Here is a 19,996-nt window from a genome sequence, read left to right as displayed (position 1 = left end):
GATTATTTTTCTCATCTTGATTTTTATGAAGGTTCGTGCGCAACTCGCGTGCTCAGTGACAGGTGCATGTATGGTAAGCGTGCCATCATTAATGGGTTCAAAGCACTAGCGTACCTACGGAGGGGGGGGGCAGTCTGTCCCCCCCCCCTGACGAGCCACAACCCATGCAAAGGACGTATCCCTGCCCCCCTGACGAGCTTGAAAGACCTTTATTGCCCCCCCTGACGAGCTTCTTTTTTTTTTTTTGCTTGTCAATTTTTTTTCTGGTACAAAATCCTTTATTTGTGATTGAAGACCTTTTTTTTTTTTTTTTTTGGCGGACGGTTTTGCCCCCCCCCCCCCTGTGGAAAATCCTAGGTACGCCACTGGTTCAAAGGGCATAATTTTAAATGAGGATATAGTTCACCAAGTAGGTCCAGTGACTTTTATGAAAATGAAAAGGTAGAGATTGCAGAAAGAAAAGATTTTGAATAATCGTTAAGAATATATTGAGAAATGATGCAACATTCACATTTTTGAACAAAATTCATATTAGAAATATGTAATAGATTGTTGTGTTAACTAATGTGATTGAAGATATCCTATGAAAATAAATTAAATGTAAGAAATGTGTGGGAAATAGTGCTGTCCTATTATAACATGCGTAAGTGTTTCATTAACGGTATTGATTTTATCAATGTCATCAGTAACTCATCATACACTTAACTCAAGCTATATAAAAAAGAAATATTTAAAAAATTAGCGGCAAAATATGGCGCATAGGGCAAAATTTCGACATTTTTATTACAAAAATCATATTTTCTGACAAATTTTGATATCATTTTCAGAAAATAATATAATATTTACCCATTCTCTCTTTCCTTTTATCCTTTTTTCTTGGTCCTTATAAGTCCGCCCCCATCTGTGCGCCAGTGTAGGGTAGGCCTATATTTTTGTGCAAGTATATCAAACGCTTCCACCAAAACCAGTATCGACACCCCACCCTTCCCCCGCCACTGTATTTAAAGAATGTTTTGATTGGTTTATGATCAAAGTTATAAACACATTTAAAAGTAATTGAAACCATTCAATTCACAAATAGACTTATAACTATACTTTCATGATGCAGCGGATATAATATTTGCCATGAGCTAAACGTATTAAAGGATTCGTCATTGTAAAATTCTTGTAAGAATAGATTGAGCGCGCTCAATTTATTCTTACAAGAATTTTACAACGACGAAAATTTTTCTCGCGCGAGAGAAATTTTACCTTTGGAGAATGCAAAACTAGGCCAAGGGGCCAATCTTAAGCACTTTGACGATGAAGATTTTAAGATTAATCCGAGCATTAACAAAAGTATTAATTTATCATTTGATGATTGAGATTACCGTTCCTGTCTTGAAAAGTGGGTGGGGGATAATTGCACATGCCATTTTCCCTTTCCGAAATATGTGGGGGATATACCCCCCCCCCCCCCGGGACGCCCGTGCAAAGTAACGATTGCTGGCGATAAAAAAAAAATCTTTTTTCCAGGAGACGTTGACGCCTGCGTTCTTAAAATAGTATCTTATTTTGATACTTTTTTGGGGCGATAGAGGTTCAAAACTTCTCCATGTAGAGAATAAGCTCCATATTGAATATCTTAGGGAATGTTTCATGAAACACTCAGTAGTTTTCGTAGATAAATTTGCTGTGAGTTAAAAGAATTTAAGTAACTAAAACAAATGGTGAAAATGATAATTTTATGAACCGTTGCCCATGATCATTTCTTATTACTCTCTTTATATCCATTCTCTCAAAGTATTCTCCTTCATCTCTCTTCCCATCCTCATTCAACCTCTTTCTTTATTGATTTCTAAGTATCTCCACTTAAGTGTTTTCACACCCCCCCCCTCTCTCATTATTTTTTTTTCAATTTTTCTCTCATCTATACTTTCTATGTATCTATTTCTCTTAAAATCTTCTATCCCCCTTCCAACTTTACCTGTATGTTTCTTTCTTGTCTCTCATTTTCTATTTGTCTTCATTCTCCTCTCCTTGTCTAGGTTTCCTTTCCCTCATTAATTCTCTTTTTCCATTGAAGTAATATCCCGATCTCCTGTTTTTATTAGCTCCACTTTCTTTCATTCATTCTCTATTTTAGTTCTCCCTTGACCTTTGGCATGTTTGGCGAGAGTTACTTATATGATGAATGGCATAAATACTATCAATCAATCAATCAATAATAATTTAACAATTTACTTGCTCTCCACCTCTGCTCTCTCTCTCTTCAACTTCGCTTTTTCTTTTCTGTTCATTTTCCCTTCTTTGTCTTATCTCTCCCTTAATTTTCACACTTCCTTTTATTTCTCAACTCTCTCAACATGCATTATCTCCAAATTCCATTCCATTGACATTATAATGAAAAACAAAAGAAGTAGAGAGTGACGTCATCGACTTTCTCTCTCTCTCTCTCTCTCTCTCTCCCCCTCTCATTCACATTATGATGAAAAACAATAGAAGTAGTGAGTGACATCATTGACTCTCTCATTTGCAAATCAATGTTGTGCATAAATGTTTGGGACAAAATAAGGGGAATTTTGAAATGTCATAACGTTCTTATTCTACTTGGATCATGACATTTTCAGTGTTATGGTAGTATGATTTATCTCTTCTCATGCCAATCACTGTTTTGTTGGGAATCGGACTTGATCTTCATCTGATAATGGAAATCAAAATGTTTCAGAATGAAGCAGAAGAAATGGTTAGGTGCACACAAAAAACGAGAACTATTTTCCATGAGTAAAATTGTTTTTTACATAAAGAATTAAGTGCAAAAATTCGTAACGTATCTGTTTTTACTCGAGAATCTGGGTTTCTGTTACACCTGATCTTTTTTTCAAGGACATTACTTATTAACTACTTTTCTTGAGTATCCCTGTCAGTGAAAGTATGTAAAACAATCCGTACAAATGAGTTTTTCTTCAAGTTTGTAAGGTATGATAGCAGAACGGGTGAAAAAACTCACAGCCAGGTAAAGCGATAATCTGACGATTAACTGCGCTGAGAAAATGAGTAGTATATGACTCTTGTATGTGAGTTTTGGGGTGTTGAGATCATGCATCCAAGTAATTTTACTCGGATCTCGCGTTAATTGCTTGCGCGCACACGTGATACCGGCCAAATGTGCAGAGCATGAAGACTTTTCTGGTAAGTTCTACATGTCTTTTTATTTATTTTCCCCCTTTTCTTCTATAATTACTTTTCTTGACAATAATAGCTTAGACCTACATGTCTTTTTATTTATTTTCCCCCTTATCTTCTATAATTACTTTTCTTGACAATAATAGCTTAGACCTACAGGTCTAAGCTATTATTGTCAAGAAAAGTAATTATAGAAGAAAAGGGGGAAAATAAATAAAAAGACATGTAGAACTTACCAGAAAAGTCTTCATGCTCTGCACATTTGGCCGGTATCACGTGTGCGCGCAAGCAATTAACGCGAGATCCGAGTAAAATTACTTGGATGCATGATCTCAACACCCCAAAACTCACATACAAGAGTCATATACTACTCATTTTCTCAGCGCAGTTAATCGTCAGATTATCGCTAAAACTAATCAAGTGTGTAATATGCTCACATACTCAAAAAGTCAGTAAATATACTTTAAACATACTCATTACACTGGGTTAAGTTACTCATTAGATTGAGTTATTCAAATTTACTCACTTGATGTGTCACTATAGTGTCAAATGAAATATACTCGACAAGATGAGTTTTCAAAGTACCTTCATTGAGTGAAAGTACTCATCAAAGTATGTCGCTATAGTGTCAAAATTATTTTGACATTTGAGTACGATTACTAGCACATGCAAGTTTCTGTTTTTTGTGTGTGGTCAGGCGTGCTTAAAACCGTGCGTAACTTACGAACGCTTTGTAATTACCCATAACAGACGTCATTCAGACAAAGAGCCCTCCACTATGGAATCAGAATCAAGAAGCGAAGTCAAATTTATTTATTTAATTTCCAGGCAAAAGACGACATGATTATGTACAACAGGAATACATTACCACCGACTAGTGCCTGAGGATGACTAAAAGAAAAACTAGTTTCTGTTATGAAGCTCTCCTCACTAGTCGGGGTTTACAAATATACAAAAATAAAATCGGTATAAAATGGCAATAAATGTTTAGATGCATTACTTATTAAAACTAAGAACTTAACAATACAGAGTGTTTGTTTCCATGTGCAATTATAATATCCTGTCAATATGAAGAGGTAGTGTATTTAAATAAACAACGTTATGCTATTATCAGATAGTAAAGCCTGAGGAGATGGAGTTGCATATATTGTGAGAACTTAAATGTTACCATAAGCAGAGAATACGCAATATAGCCGAACGTGACAACAATAATCATGCTACAAAGTAATGTTGTGTTGGGGTTGGACCGATTGCACTTTTACTTTCAACCAGACTTATAAATGAGACGAAGCAATACAAAGCCTGTACAGTTCATATATACATTTATTGAAGATTATATATAAGTTGATGATGATGACAAATACATGAGTGAGTCTGATGGTGACTATACTCTGAAGATGAAGATAATATAAATTCTGCAGTATAAAATATAAACTCTTCTGTAGCTGTCTGTATGCTGGAACAATCTCTAAAGTAATATGTAAACCAATCTGCATTCTGATTTGGGTTCAGAAGTGAACCCCTTTTATATTAGTCTGGTCCAGACTCTTTACAACTAAACAGGTGTTGGTCAACCTTGGACACTTGACCAAAACAATCTGTGCGTCATAACTTTACTCTGAATTGGGGGAGTTGACCTTATAGGGAGAACATGAAATGTAGTGAATAACAAACCCATAAAATGTGTGTGGTCAGAAGTTTAGCTGAAAGATGGATGAGTAAAGTTGGAATTGGTAGACATATAGTTTCCTGTTATACTTCCTGTAGAAGCATTGATTAAGTATTGATTATGTATTGATTATGTATTGATATATTATTGAATATGTGAGATATATCTTATCATCACATAACATCCCCTTTTGTTAGAAAATGTGGCTTTCCCACATTTGTTTAGAAAAAAATATTGAAATAATGGTCCAATAGAGTTAACAATTAAAGTTCATATAAAACAAAATAATAATATTGTGAAACCTTTTAATTTACCTTCTACCTCCTCTTCCTCTCAAACTCTCACACAATGCAGTATGAAAATACATCGATAAAAATATAAAAGAAAACTGTTTCCAATAATGTGCAGACTTATTATGCACTATTCCTGAAAAACTATATAACATATTTACACTGTACAAACTATCTTACATACAAAAGACTACATCTAAACTCGACAAAACCAAAGAGTTCTTAAATCCAATCATATAAGCCAATACATTCAATAAAACAAGGTATACATAACACAATCCAACAATCGTAAAACACAAAATATCAAATTCACTGTTCTGTCAGAAGGTAGATCCATAATCTTCAATCCAATCAATAACAATCTAAAAATTTATGATTTTGGAATAAAACGAGGGCGCTCAAGATATTGGATATACTCTATGCAAATCTAGACCAATTTTACTTCATATAAAAGAAGTGTAAACACAGAATATTGTATAATCCAAACCTTACTCGTATAAGTTATAAGTCATATAAGACAAAGTTTTCCTACGTCATAAATCTTTAAAACGGTTCTTCAACAAGTATATTTAAACTTGTAAACGATCATATAATGATCTAAAAGCAAATTATCAATGTCTTGATACATACTAAATACATTTGTATGTTAATAAGAGAAAAACTCTAAAACTTAGACATGATAAATAAAAAAAATAAAAAAAATGTGTGTGGTCAGAAGTTTAGCTGAAAGATGGATGAGTAATACTTTCTTAAGAAAGTTGGAATTGGTAGACATATAGTTTCCTGTTATACTTCCTGTAGAAGTATTGATTATGTATTGATTATGTATTGATATATTATTGAATATATGAGATATATCTTATCATCACATAACAGTAACACAACAGTAAAAATATAGTATCAAAATAATTGTCAGATACATGTATATAATATCAATATCCCGATCTCTTGTTTTTATTAGCTGAACTTGCTTTCATTCATTCTCTATTTTGGTTCTCCCTTGACCAATGGCGAGAGTAACTTATATGATGATTTTTTTTGTATGATGAATGGAATAAATGCTATCAATCAATAACAATTAAAAATTTTACTTGCTCTCCACCTCTGCTCTCTCTCTCTCTCTCTCTCTCTTTAACCTCGCTTTCTGTTTTCTGTTCACTCATTTTCCCTTCTTTGTCTTATCTCTCCCTTAATTTTCACAGGCAATTATTTCTCAACTCTTTCAACATGCATTATCTCCAAATTCCATTGACATTATAATAAAAAACAAAAGAATTAGTAAGTGACGTCATCGACTCTCTCATTCACAAATCAGTGTTGTGCATAATTGTTTGGGGGAAAATAAGGGGATTTTCGAAAAGTTATAACTTTCTTATTCTACATTCAATTTGGGGATGACATTTTTAGTGTTATGCTAGTATGATTTATCTCTTCTCATTCCAATCACATGTTTTTTCGGGATGGGACGTGATCTTTATCTGATGGGAATCAAAATATTTCAGAATGAAGCAGAAGAAATGGTCAAGTGGCCAGTCGTTGCTAAAACCGTGCGAAACTTGCGAACCGCTTTGTGAAACATATCACCCATAATAGACGCCATTCAGACAAAGAGCCCTCCACTTTGTAACGATCAGAATCAGAGAGCGAAGTCGAATTAACTAACAAAGCAATTCTTTTATTAATACAAATACAAATAGAAATGGATTGCAAATATCCTGCATTATCAGTACATTAACACGTGTATCAGTGGAGTATCTTAGGGGGGGGGGACATGGGAAGGCCGGGGGTGCTGATATGGTGCTTCGAGTGTTATTCACCATAGGTAGTGCCCCTGGAAATCCAGGAGGTATGCTTGATAGCAGAAATGTAAGAAAAATCACCTTAATATCACATTGAAAATCTTTTTTTTTTCCTTTGTAATTTTCGATTCTGGACCAAAATCACCTTCATTTTGTAGCGAAACTTTTTTTATCGTTGTGCTTGTTGAAATTTGTCATGACCAAAGCAACCTTCATTTTGTAGTAAAACCTCCCCTTTTTTGCTTGTCAAATTTAAAACAGCATCCCCTGATAAAAAAGGGCCCTTGGAATCTTGGAGGTACGCACAATTTGGGGCAAGACACATTCAAAATTTGTGAAGAAATTCTAAAGCAATGAAGTGACTGAGATTGTCAAAAGTGATACTGCAGGACGTCATGAACTATTCCGGTGAATGTTGTAGAATTTTAAAGGCAAGACCCCCCCCCCCCCTCCTATGCGTACGGTCATGCCTGGGGCATTTGCAAGCCTCCTAAGAATAAAAATAAAAAAATGCTCCCCCAGAATTTTTACAAGAAAACATTGTAGAGAAAATGCTCTTGCTCCCCCCCTAAAAAAAATATATCGTCACCTGCCCGCTATCGCTTTTTTACATCCTTTTTGCTACCCCCTTAAAAACACTAAACAACAACAGGCAAAGCTGGCAGGGTTGAAAGCGAACAAAATTAGCGGCAGCTGTATTTACATTTTGGCGTCAAAGATCAATTTGAAAAAAATTGTTGCAATAGGTGCAAACTGTTCTTAAAGCCGGGAAAACAATTTTATGTATAAAACATTGCTCCATATTATTATCTCAATTTTGTGTACAATAATTGTTAGCATTCAAGCTAATTTTGTTGAAGCTGGTTTATTGTATAAACATTTTGATTTATCTTGGTCGCTTATGAATACATAAATAGATTGAGCAATTCAGTATGAAATTAGGACACGTAGTCAAATATATACACACTCTTTTCTCAAAACTTCTGTGCTTGTGAAATTATCCTGTATATTGCTTTCATTCCTCTTCATTCGTGGCGTGGAGTTATTCACCTTCTTCAGAGTCGGGTATTCTTTGATCTGCAAGAGCAATTGATAATGATAGCATATATAGGTCGATTGATGACAGGAATAATCTGTTTGGTTTTTTAATTAAACATGGCAATTATTACTGATAAGTGATACCAGGCCAGATAGTTGGGATAGATTTAAAAAAAGATAAATTGCAGTTGTTTAAATAAACTACTGGCAATTTACATGATTGATACCTAACTGTCCCCACCCTTTTTCTCGTTGATGAGCATGACGATAAAGTGTGAAGCTGCAGGGGTGGAACCATGATTCTAAAGGGGGGGCACATTTTTCCGATGAAAATGTGACAAGGAGGTCATTTCGTTCGCAGAAAATTCGAAAAAACCCAAAACAAAACAAAGGGTCTTCACTTTCAAAGGGGGGTACACTTGGGTTAAAACTGTTAATTTACATTACAGAATTTGATTATGGCTCTCAAATGGGGGGGGGGGGGGGCAAGGGCGCCGGAAGCGGGGGGGGGCAGGGGGGCACTTTTTTTTGGGGGGGGGCAAAACGAGATTTTGCCCCCCCCCCCCATGTGCCCCCCTAAAAGTAGAAAAATTATAAATTATTTAAGGTCAAAAGTAAACGATTAAGGCACTTTTCTGCCTAAAATTTGTCATTTCCATTGTCAGAAATGAAAACATTTCGCCCCTGACGGGGCAATTACATAATATAGTAAGCCTTGATAAGCCCCTCTTCCATCTTATTACAGTGTCATAACGTTTAACCTTTTAATGAATACATTTCAGACTAAAATCGAATGGCAAATTGAAAGTGGTTCACCAATGCATGCTGGCTGTGTCGGCTAACAAACGCGCGGTCGCTCAGAAACGCTATATGCTCAGACCGGACCCGATATCACTAACGCGCGTGAACGCTAGTTACTCGAGCAACATATGGAATCTATGTCATAGCTGTCAAGCCCAGAAACCATAACATATCGAGGTCGTCATATTAATATATATCACTCTAGGACCTACTCTCAATCTTCCAATTTCTCGCCTATTAATTTTACTTCTTCCGAAGAGTAGGTCCTAGAGTAATAGGCCTATTTCTTGAAAATTTGTGTAGTTCTGAAAATGACTGTCAAACAGAAAAGGTTAAGAGTTAAATAGGCTTGAGTAGTTGGATTATTGGATAAATGAGAAGATGCTAGCTTGAGTCGGCGAATGGAGTGCAGAGCAGGAGTACTCATCTATCAACTACTCAAGCCTCTTCAACTCTTCAACCTTATCTGGTTTACTGTCTTTTTCAGGACTACGCTCATTTAAACAAATAATTACTCGACTATCAACTGTCCACTTCCTCCCCTATCAAATTCACTTCTTCCTCTATCCACTTTTTCGAAAACTCCACATGGTGTACCGTCAACCACATCCGCTATTGGAATGTAATTGTTATCTTATAAATAAAGTTACATAATGTACATTATGAACTGCAGTAATTTGTTAATCAGTTCATGATTATTTACAAATGAATATTTCCTGGAATTTGATATTCATCATTTCCTAGTTATGGTCACATTTTCCCCAGAAAATATGTAAAGAAAAAAGAAGATTTTGAAGGAGTCATCCAAAATAGCTTCCCAGCCATACAAAACATGCAAAAGGAAACACATAAATCGAGTAATGTTTTAAACTTTAATGATTTTTAGAAAATTTATAAATTGTTAGACAATTAAGCTTGTCATATTTCTTTTTCCTCCAGTTACAAAATATGAAACGTATTGCCCATGCATGGATAATCAGGGACTATCTCCAATGCTGATGTAAAAAATGATTTGCATAGAATGGGGATTTAAGTGCTTATCGACGTCTGCCACGTCAGAACGGTATGACATTTTGAATTTGAAAAGACATTCATTATAATTTCTTTTGTTTCTGTTGTTACGCTTCTTCTGCTTAATACACTCCTTCTTCTGACAGGAATTACTTGAAACTTATGATGATTGTGCTCTCTCGCGTCGTCCGTGTATGTAAATGTACATAAATGTTTCTGAAAGGATATTGCTTGAAAAATGTAATTGAAGAGTTTAGTTGAAAAAGGGGTTAGGTCCACTTTGGACCATTCCGAGAAAAAACATGTTTTTTATTCTCACTTATTGCAATATTCTTATGAGAAACTAAATTGTCATGATATACTGCCCTAACATGTGCACATAAAATTGGGTGTAAAAGAAATCTTTCTTTCTTCAATTTTTTTCTATATTTTTTGAAAAAATTATCATTGTGGACCTAACCCCTTTTGCAAGTAAACTAAAATGAATCCAATCTCTTTTGATTGAAAAAGTGATTTTTCTTTGCCATTTTAGTTCACTTTTTAATAGGAATTTCAACTTTTCTTTGGTATCATCTTATAGAGCTACTAAAAATCTATACATTGAGACATAAAAATCAAATTTTATGAAAAATGGACCTAACCCCTTTTGCAAATGAGCTCTTCAATTTCTGGTATTTTGAGTCAATATAAGCGTAATACGTAATTTAATTGATCAGACATGAAAACCACATTCCGAAGCAATCGTTTTGCGCGTAGATTCAGGCTCATGAATTATGAGTATAGTCTTTCGTAGTGAATTCTATGTTTAATTCTCAAGAAATTTATTTTTGAATGCTCTTAGAAACGCGACTTTTATACTCCATTTTTACACAAAGTCCTTACCGTGGGGGTCCCACACCCTCTCCCGCTCGATCGCTTCGGTATCTCACGCTGTCAAAAATATTGTGTCCCCTTCGGGACTTTGCCCCCCTAAAACTGAAAGTGTTCCGGCGCGCCTGGGGGGGGGGGGGCAGTGTGAAGATGTATGTATCTAATAAAACGATTTCTTTATCTAAAGAGTTCATATCCGTCTTCAATTCTTTTATGTCACCATTGTCCCGTCGTTATGTCTCTACAAAATAATTTTTACACAAGCTGGAATACACATACCCTGTCTTTTATGTCTCAGATTTCTCCAGACGAAAAATCCCACAAGAACGGCCACTGCAAATCCTACCACAATCGGTACAGCGATTTTCAGTGCAAGTAGGTTTGTAGAACCTGTAGGCTCATGACTTGAGACTTCAGATTGATGTCCAGTATTTAAGAATATAACAGAACTGTTCGCAAGTCCACCAACAGACAAACCTTCAGCCACACAGGTAAATACAGTACCATTCTTAGTCTCATTCACAGACCCTGTCATCGTCAGCATCTGGTCAAACGTTCCGTCTTCTCGTTCCTCGATCGAAGGCGTCAGGTCATAGTTCGTCCCGACGTTGATTCCGTTGGTCGTCCAGTAAAGAGAAACCTCCGGCATCGCCCCATACACTGAGCAGTTCAGTTGGAAAACGGCCTGGTTGTCGGTGATAGGATGGATGCATGGTGTTTCTTCATAAGCTGTGGATTGGTTTAGATTGGTCAAGTCTTCGCATTGCTTGATGGTGACGAAATTCGTGTTTGTGGTGTTGGCATAAACTGCAGGCGGAATAGATAAGAGAAGAAAAATAATATTGATAGATTTATTGGTAGAGATAGATAGATAGATATAATAGGCCATGGACCTTCCCCAACTCGTCTTTTGTATAGGCTCGAATCTCTTAAAGCTACTCTGGGTCAAAATTACCTTAATAGGCGTCACTTGGACTCTAGCCCTCAATATCCATCTTACGTACAACTCTAAATAATCTAGACGAAAAAAATCTTGTTCTGAATGGTAACAAAGAACCCACCGTATACAGTGACATCAGTGTAATTCTTATATGAACTTCCCGATGCTATGTCAGTAACAATACAGGAATATAGACCACCATCTTGCATCATGACAGGCTCGATCAAAAGAGAAAAGTCATCACTGATGTTGAAACGCCCTTCTTCAAAGCCCTTACCACACCGGCTACCAATGTGAAAGTACATGTCCAAGTGGACAATAGTGTCTCCTCCGGATTCGTCATGGCCATTGTGGTATACCCAGTAAATCTCATATACATCATGATTGTACTGACAGGGTAGGATAGCACTGGAGCCGTTAAGGAGTTGAACAGATGGTGTTGTGCCAACAATGGAAGCATCAACTGTATATTAGATTAAAACAAATTATAAGATTAGCAACTAAGTTAGATATATACACTCCTATTGGCAATTTTACCTGTTTATTTTTTAGCAGGGGTAGGGGCCATGTCTAAAATACTCTTTGCTGTGATTGAACTCGTTTTCTGCTGTAGTAGTATAGTTAATCGCTATAAAATATAACCATTAAATTATGTGCGACTGTGTGATCACACTTGCCTTCATTCATCCTGGATCCTGGGCGGATCCAGGATTTCCGATTGAAAATAAAAGGTCCTTGCTCTCAAGGGGTTGGGATGTGCACGCTTGGGTAAGAATGGCATATTTACATTAAAAATTTTGATTATGGGTTTTAAACGGGGGGGGGGGGGGCACGAGCTGGATGTGCCCCCCGGATCCGACAGTGCCTTCAGTGTTTCAAAACATGGGTTTCTATCAAAGCCCCCCCCCCCTTAATAAAGGTAACGTCCACCTCAAAAAAATCTTGATTTGAATCAATATAGAAAAATATAACAAGCCGCGCTGAATATATCATCAAAATCAGATGTAAAATAAGAAAGTTATGACATTTCTTTATAATGTCATAATAAAGAATAGTCATAATAATGATTTGAGTTGTGCATATAACTGTTTATTTAAAACAGTTATAAAAATAGTTATTTGCACAACTCAGTGATATGCAAATGAGAGTCGATGATGTCCATCACTCGCTATTTCTTTAGTTTTGTTTTGTTTGAATTATATTATATTTAAATTTTCACAGAATTTACAATAATTTAAAACTTGACTGAACCACTTCATGTTAACAAAGTTAATTCCACATATTTAGCAAGATAATACAAAAGAAATAGTGAGTGGATAACGTCAGCAGTCCCCTCAATTGCAGACCACCAACGATTTGCATATAACCATTGTGTGAAATTAAGCGAAATTTGCATAACTTTATTTTACATCCCATTTTGATCAAATTTTCAGTGTTGTGCTTGTAGGATTTTCTCTTTTTATTCTATTCAACTTTTTGTTGGGTGGAGTTGTCCTTTAAGTAAAAAATTTAAGCTATCTTGTCTTCCTCATAGGTTTTATTTATTGGGCACTTTGGAGATTAGCAAAATACATCTTGCTCCAGGACGTTGTACTATATAAAATAAACAAGAGAAAGGTATTTATTACAGAAATGAATCAAAGAAAAACGATCAACTTACCTGAAATGATCGCCGATATCATCACCAAGAGAATGTGATGTAAAATCACCATGGTTTAAATTTATCAACTTATGGAGTGTGGAAAAAATAGGAAATGGATGCCAACCAAAATGACTATTCTGAAGAATAGTCCTGAGTGTTGTGAGAGCATCTCGTGGCTGATGTGATATAGAGACAAAGGATACCAATGCAGAGAAAAATGGCGCGAAGATTGTATTATTATATTTACACAACAATGTGCCATGTAGTACGGCCATCCCAATCGCGTATGATTATTTTTCTCATCTTGATTTTTATGAAGGTTCGTGCGCAACTCGCGTGCTCAGTGACAGGTGCATGTATGGTAAGCGTGCCATCATTAATGGGTTCAAAGCACTAGCGTACCTAGGGGGGGGGGCAGTCTGCCCCCCCCCTGACGAGCCACAACCCATGCAAAGGACGTATCTCTGCCCCCCTCTGACGAGCTTGAAAGACCTTTATTGCCCCCCCCCCCCTGACGAGCTTGAAGACCTTTATTGCCCCCCCTGACGAGCTTGAAGAACTTTTTTTTTTTTTTTTTTTTTGCTTGTCAAATTTTTTTCTGGTACAAAATCCTTTATTTTGTGATTGAAGACCTTTTTTTTGGGGGGGGGGGGGGCGGGCGGTTTTGCCCCCCCCCCTGTGGAAAATCCTAGGTACGCCACTGGTTCAAAGGGCATAATTTTAAATGAGGATATAGTTCACCAAGTAGGTCCATGCCTTAACATACAGTGACTTTTATGAAAATGAAAAGGTAGAGATTGCAGAAAGAAAATATTTTGAATAATCGTTAAGAATATATTGAGAAATGATGCAACATTCACATTTTTGAACAAAATTCATAGTCGAAATATGTAATAGATTGTTGTGTTAACTAATGTGATTGAATATATCCTATAAAAATAAATTAAATGTAAGAAATGTGTGGGAAATATTGCTGTCCTATTATAACATGCATAAGTGTTTCATTAACGGTATTGATTTTATCAATGTCATCAGTAACTCATCATACACTTAACTCAAGGTATATAAAAAAGAAATATTGAAAAATTAGCGGCAAAATATGGCGCATAGGGCAAAATTTCGACATTTTTATTACAAAAATCATATTTTCTGACAAATTTTGATATCATTTTCAGAAAATAATATAATATTTACCCATTCTCTCTTTCCTTTTATCCTTTTTTCTTGGTCCTTATATAAAGTCCGCCCCCCCCCCATCTGTGCGCCAGTGTAGGGTAGGCCTATATTTTTGTGCAAGTATATCCAACGCTTCCACCAAAACCAGTATACGACACCCCACCCTTCCCCCGCCACTGTATTTAAAGAATGTTTTGATTGGTTTATGATCAAAGTTATAAACACATTTAAAAGTAATTGAAATCATTCAATTCACAAATAGACTTATAACTATACTTTCATGATACAGCGGATATAATATTTGCCATGAGCTAAACGTATTAAAGGATTCGTCATTGTAAAATTCTTGTAAGAATAAATTGAGCGCGCTCAATCTATTCTTACAAGAATTTTACAATGACGAAAATTTCTCTTGCGCGAGAGAAATTTTACCTTTGGAGAATGCAAAACTAGGCCAAGGGGCCAATCTTAAGCACTTTGACGATGAAGATTTTAAGATTAATCCGAGCATTAACAAAAGTATTAATTTATCATTTGATGATTGAGATTACCGTTCCTGTCTTGAAAAGTGGGTGGGGGATAATTGCACATGCCATTTTCCCTTTCCGAAATTTGTGGGGATATATCTCCCACCCGGGACGCCCGTGCAAAGTAACGATTGCTGGCGAGAAAAAAAAAATATTTTTTCCAGGAGACGTTGACGCCTGCGTTCTTAAAATAGTACCTTATTTTGATACTTTTTTGGGGCGATGGAGGTTCAAAACTTCTCCATGTGGAAAATAAGCTCCATATTGAATATCTTAGGGAATGTTTCATGAAACACTCAGTAGTTTTCATTGATAAATTTGCTGTGAGTTAAAAGAATTAAAGTAACTTAAAACAAATGGTGAAAAGTATGATTTTATGAACCGTTGCCCGTGATCATTTCCTATTACTCTCTTTATATCCATTCTCTCAAAGTATTCTCCTTCATCTCTCTTCCCATCCTCATTCAACCTCTTTCTTTATTGATTTCTAAGTATCTCCACTTAAGTGTTTTCACACCCCCCCCCCCTCTCTCTCAATATTTTTTTTTCAATTTTTCTCTCATCTATACTTTCTATGTATCTATTTCTCTTAAAATCTTCTATCCCCCTTCCAACTTTACCTGTATGTTTTTTTCTTGTCTCTCATTTTCTATTTGTCTTCATTCTCCTCTCCTTGTCTATAGGTTTCCTTTCCCTCATTAATTCTCTTTTTCCATTTAAGTAATATCCCGATCTCCTGTTTTTATTAGCTCCACTTTCTTTCATTCATTCCCTATTTTAGTTCTCCCTTGACCTTTGGCATGTTTGGCGAGAGTTACTTATATGATGAATGGCATAAATACTATCAATCAATCAATAATAATTTAACAATTTACTTGCTCTCCACCTCTGCTCTCTCTCTCTCTTCAACTTCGCTTTTTCTTTTCTGTTCCTTTTCCCTTCTTTGTCTTATCTCTCCCTTAATTTTCACACTTCCTTTTATTTCTCAACTCTCTCAACATGCATTATCTCCAAATTCCATTCCATTGACATTATAATGAAAAACAAAAGAAGTAGAGAGTGACGTCATCGACTTTCTGTCTGTCTGTCTCTCTCTCTCTCATTCACATTATGATGAAAAACAATAGAAGTAGTGAGTGACATCATTGACTCTCTCATTTGCAAATCAGTGTTGTGCATAAATGTTTGGGACAAAATAAGGGGAATTTTGAAATGTCATAACGTTCTTATTCTACTTGGATCATGACATTTTCAGTGTTATGGTAGTATGATTTATCTCTTCTCATGCCAATCACTGTTTTGTTGGGAATCGGACTTGATCTTCATCTGATGATGGAAATCAAAATGTTTCAGAATGAAGCAGAAGAAATGGTTAGGTGGTCAGGCGTGCTTAAAACCGTGCGTAACTTACGAACGCTTTGTAATTACCCATAACAGACGTCATTCAGACAAAGAGCCCTCCACTATGGAATCAGAATCAAGAAGCGAAGTCAAATTTATTTATTTAATTTCCAGGCAAAAGACAACAAGATTATGTACAACAGGAATACATTACCACCGACTAGTGCCTGAGGATGACTAAAAGAAAAAATAGTTTCTGTTATGAAGCTCTCCTCACTAGTCGGGGTTTACAAATATACAAAAATAAAATCGGTATAAAATGGCAATAAATGTTTAGATGCATTACTTATTAAAACTAAGTACTTAACAATACAGAGTGTTTGTTTCCATGTGCAATTATAATATCCTGTCAATATGAAGAGGTAGTGTATTTAAATAAACAACGTTATGCTATTATCAGATAGTAAGGCCTGAGGAGATGGAGTTGCATATATTGTGAGAACTTAAATGTTACCATAAGCAGAGAATACGCAATATAGTCGAACGTGACAACAATAATCATGCTACAAAGTAACACAACAGTAAAAATATAGTATCAAAATAATTGTCAGATACATGTATATAATATCAATATCCCGATCTCTTGTTTTTATTAGCTGAACTTGCTTTCATTCATTCTCTATTTTGGTTCTCCCTTGACCAATGGCGAGAGTAACATATATGATGATTTTTTTTTATGATGAATGGCATAAATACTATCAATCAATCAATAATAATTTAAAAGTTTGCTTCCTCTCCACCTCTGCTCTCTCTCTCTCTCTCTCTTCAACTTCGCTTTTTCTTTTCTGTTCATTTCCCCTTCTTTGTCTTATCTCTCCCTTAATTTTCACACTTCCTATTATTTCTCAACTCTTCCAACATGCATTATCTCCAAATTCCATTCCATTGGCATTATAATGAAAAGCAAAAGAAGTAGTGAGTGACGTCATCGACTCTCTCATTCACAAATCAGTGTTGTGCATAATTGTTTGGGGGAAAATAAGGGGAACTTTGAAATGTCATAACTTTCTTATTCTACCTTCAAGGTGGATTATATTTTCAGTGTTATGCTAGTATGATTTTTCTCTTATTCGAATCACCTGTTTTGTTGAGATGGGACTTGATCTTCATCTGATAATGAGAATCGAAATGTTTCAGAATGAAGCAGAAGAAAGGGTTATTGTCAGGGAAGAAATCTATTGCATGTTATTCTTTCCTAGAAGACTTTTATAGGTTAAAGATAGTACATGTGTTGAAAATATTTCAACTCCGGTTACGATTTGTACATACATGTGTTAGGAATATTAACAGTCAGGTGGATGCCATATTTGGTGTTGGAAATATCAGTCTTTAAATTAATTCAGTTGCGCAGATGAAAGTTCTTAATGCACTCACCTAAAGGACAAGTCCACCCCAACAAAAAGTTGATTTGAATAAAAAGAGAAAAATCCAACAAGCATAACACTGAAAATTTCATAAAAAACGGATGTAAAATAAAAAAGTTATGACATTTTAAAATTTCGCTTAATTTCACAAAACAGTTATATGCACATCCTCGCTGGTATGCAAATGAGGAGACTATGACGTCATCCACTCACTATTTCTTTTGCATTTTATTATATGAAATATTCTAATTTTCTCCTCATTGTCAAGAGATACAACGATTAATTCCTCCCTGAACATGTGGAATTAGCATTGTTTAATACTATATGGTTCAGTCAAGTTGGTCCTTATTGTCAAATCTATAAAAAAATGAAATATTGTATAATTCAAACAATAAAAAACAAAAGTAGTGAGTGATAGACATCATCGACTGACTCGCCTAGTTGTGCATATCACTGTTTTGTGAAAAACAAGCGAAACTTTAAAATGGCATAACGTTCTTATTTTACATCCGATTTTGATGAAATTTTCAGCACTATGCTAGTTTGATTTTTCTCTATTTATTAAAGTCAGCATTTTCCTGGGGTGGACTTGACCTTTAACATTTTAGGAGTGATTCCTAGTTACGATAGGGTATATTAAAACACCTTAAGCTAAGATAGACCATAGATCTCCGTTTAGGCAGTTAAAGTTTTCTGAGGGAATCCACGTCGGTGACGAGACTACAAGCCCAGCTGCCGCCCGATTCTCCATCAACATGATACGTAAATATTCGGGGCTCGATCCCGTCTACCAGGGCCAAGTGGAGCAACGCCAGCTGCGGAGGCAAGGGTCTGACTGCCAGAGGCCGAGTGGGGCGTGTCATACTCAGACTTCTTTATTTTGACTAAGTTAAGTTCCATTCATTTGTGATCATTTCAATATCCATATATTCATGTACAAACCAAAGAAAAGATTGAAGAAAAGATCTAAACATTAAACTTGATTTTAACTTTATACAACTTGTTTAATCATCCCTTATTTTGTGTCTCAAGTAGCAGTAAAAAAATAATAATTAATAAAAAGTCACTTCACGTGGGTTCACGTGACAGTCAGTCGGTCAGTCGTGCTTAAAACCGTGCGTAACTTACGAACAGCTTTGTGAAACATCACCCATAATAGACGCCATTCAGACAAAGAGCCCTTTACCATGGGCGGAAATCCCAGGGGGGACAGGGGGACGTGTCCCCCTACTAAAAATATTAGGGGGGACACAATATCAAATGTCCCCCCTACTATTTTTGGTCTTTTATGATGGTAAGAAATACATTATTCTAAATCGAAATAAAACATGTATTTTGGGAAGAGATGACCTTACTTTGGCGATGATAACCTTTTTTTTGCTTGTCAAATTTTCCCGCCCCTTGTCCCCATAGGCGGATCCAGGGGGCCGAGGGGCCCGCCCCCCCCCCCCCCCCTCTTGGCGGAGCAAAAAAATAAAAAAGGAAAAGAAAGAAGGAAAAAAAGGAAGGAAAAGAGAGGAGAAAAAGAAAAGAAGGACGACGAGTGCATAAAATAAGATGAGGGGAAGACTTGGAAAATAAAAAGAATCTTTCGTGCCACTATATGAAATTTTCGCTCGCGCTTCGCGCTCGCATTGCCTGTTAGGTGATTTACATATCTTGTTCAATATGGAGTTCGAATATCAAGTTTGGAAGTCAATATACAAAACATATTTCACCTCGGAAATCGAACTTTTATTAATTTGTGTAATTTAGAAATTGGTTTTTAAAAAGTGCTCTGTAAAAATGTCAGTTTTATGGTCTGAATGTTAACATTTGCTGCTTGCGCTGCGCCCTCGCAAATTTTGATTTATCAGGTACCTATTATTTTCGTGTATTCCATAAAGTTTTCAAAATATCCCTTTTCAGGTCTGATTGTCAAGACGTATCAGCTAGCGCGCTGTACGCTCGCATTTTGATTGGCGAGTTATATAAATTTTTCAATATTGATTATACAACAAACTACTTAAAATCCTTTTTTCATGACAGTTTATCAAAAATTTTAGCTCGCGATTTGCGCTCGCATTAATGGTTAAAAATATATTAACTGATGCATCCTATTCATAATCCAAAAAGTGAAATGTCCAGTTTTTATGCCATGATATTAATTTAATAATTAAATTGTCCCTTTTGTTTCATCTCGCGCTTAGCAAGATGCATTTGATGACATGTCGTAAGGATGTCCCGGTCCTATGTCAAAACTCAAAGTAATAATAATATCAGCTCTTGTTTAAGTGCGATCCATATCTACCTTATAATTTTTT

At 35.8% G+C, this 19,996-nt stretch overlaps 1 protein-coding gene across 2 annotated transcripts; it reads right to left on the bottom strand.

The window, feature by feature from the left end:
• Window positions 1-4,471: 4,471 nt before the first annotated feature.
• On the bottom strand, window positions 4,472-13,513 carry LOC135155388 (uncharacterized). Of its 2 annotated transcripts, XM_064104284.1 has the most exons (4): window positions 13,244-13,513; window positions 11,705-12,046; window positions 10,923-11,450; window positions 4,472-8,000 (listed from the first exon to the last, which is right to left on the bottom strand). In XM_064104284.1, the coding sequence occupies exons 1-4, from the start codon at window positions 13,293-13,295 to the stop codon at window positions 7,966-7,968; spliced, it is 957 nt and encodes a 318-aa protein (XP_063960354.1). In that variant the 5' UTR covers window positions 13,296-13,513; the 3' UTR covers window positions 4,472-7,965. The 2 variants fall into 2 exon arrangements, with proteins under 2 accessions (XP_063960354.1, XP_063960353.1); XM_064104283.1 differs by lacking the exon at window positions 4,472-8,000 and having other exon boundaries at window positions 10,879-11,450.
• Between the last annotated feature and the right edge of the window lie 6,483 nt (window positions 13,514-19,996).

This window comes from Lytechinus pictus, chromosome 9 (genome assembly GCF_037042905.1).
Source record: "Lytechinus pictus isolate F3 Inbred chromosome 9, Lp3.0, whole genome shotgun sequence".
Lineage (NCBI taxonomy): Eukaryota > Metazoa > Echinodermata > Echinoidea > Temnopleuroida > Toxopneustidae > Lytechinus > Lytechinus pictus.
Note: the sequence above shows the minus strand (reverse complement) of the source record. Positions and strands in the feature narration are given on the sequence as shown.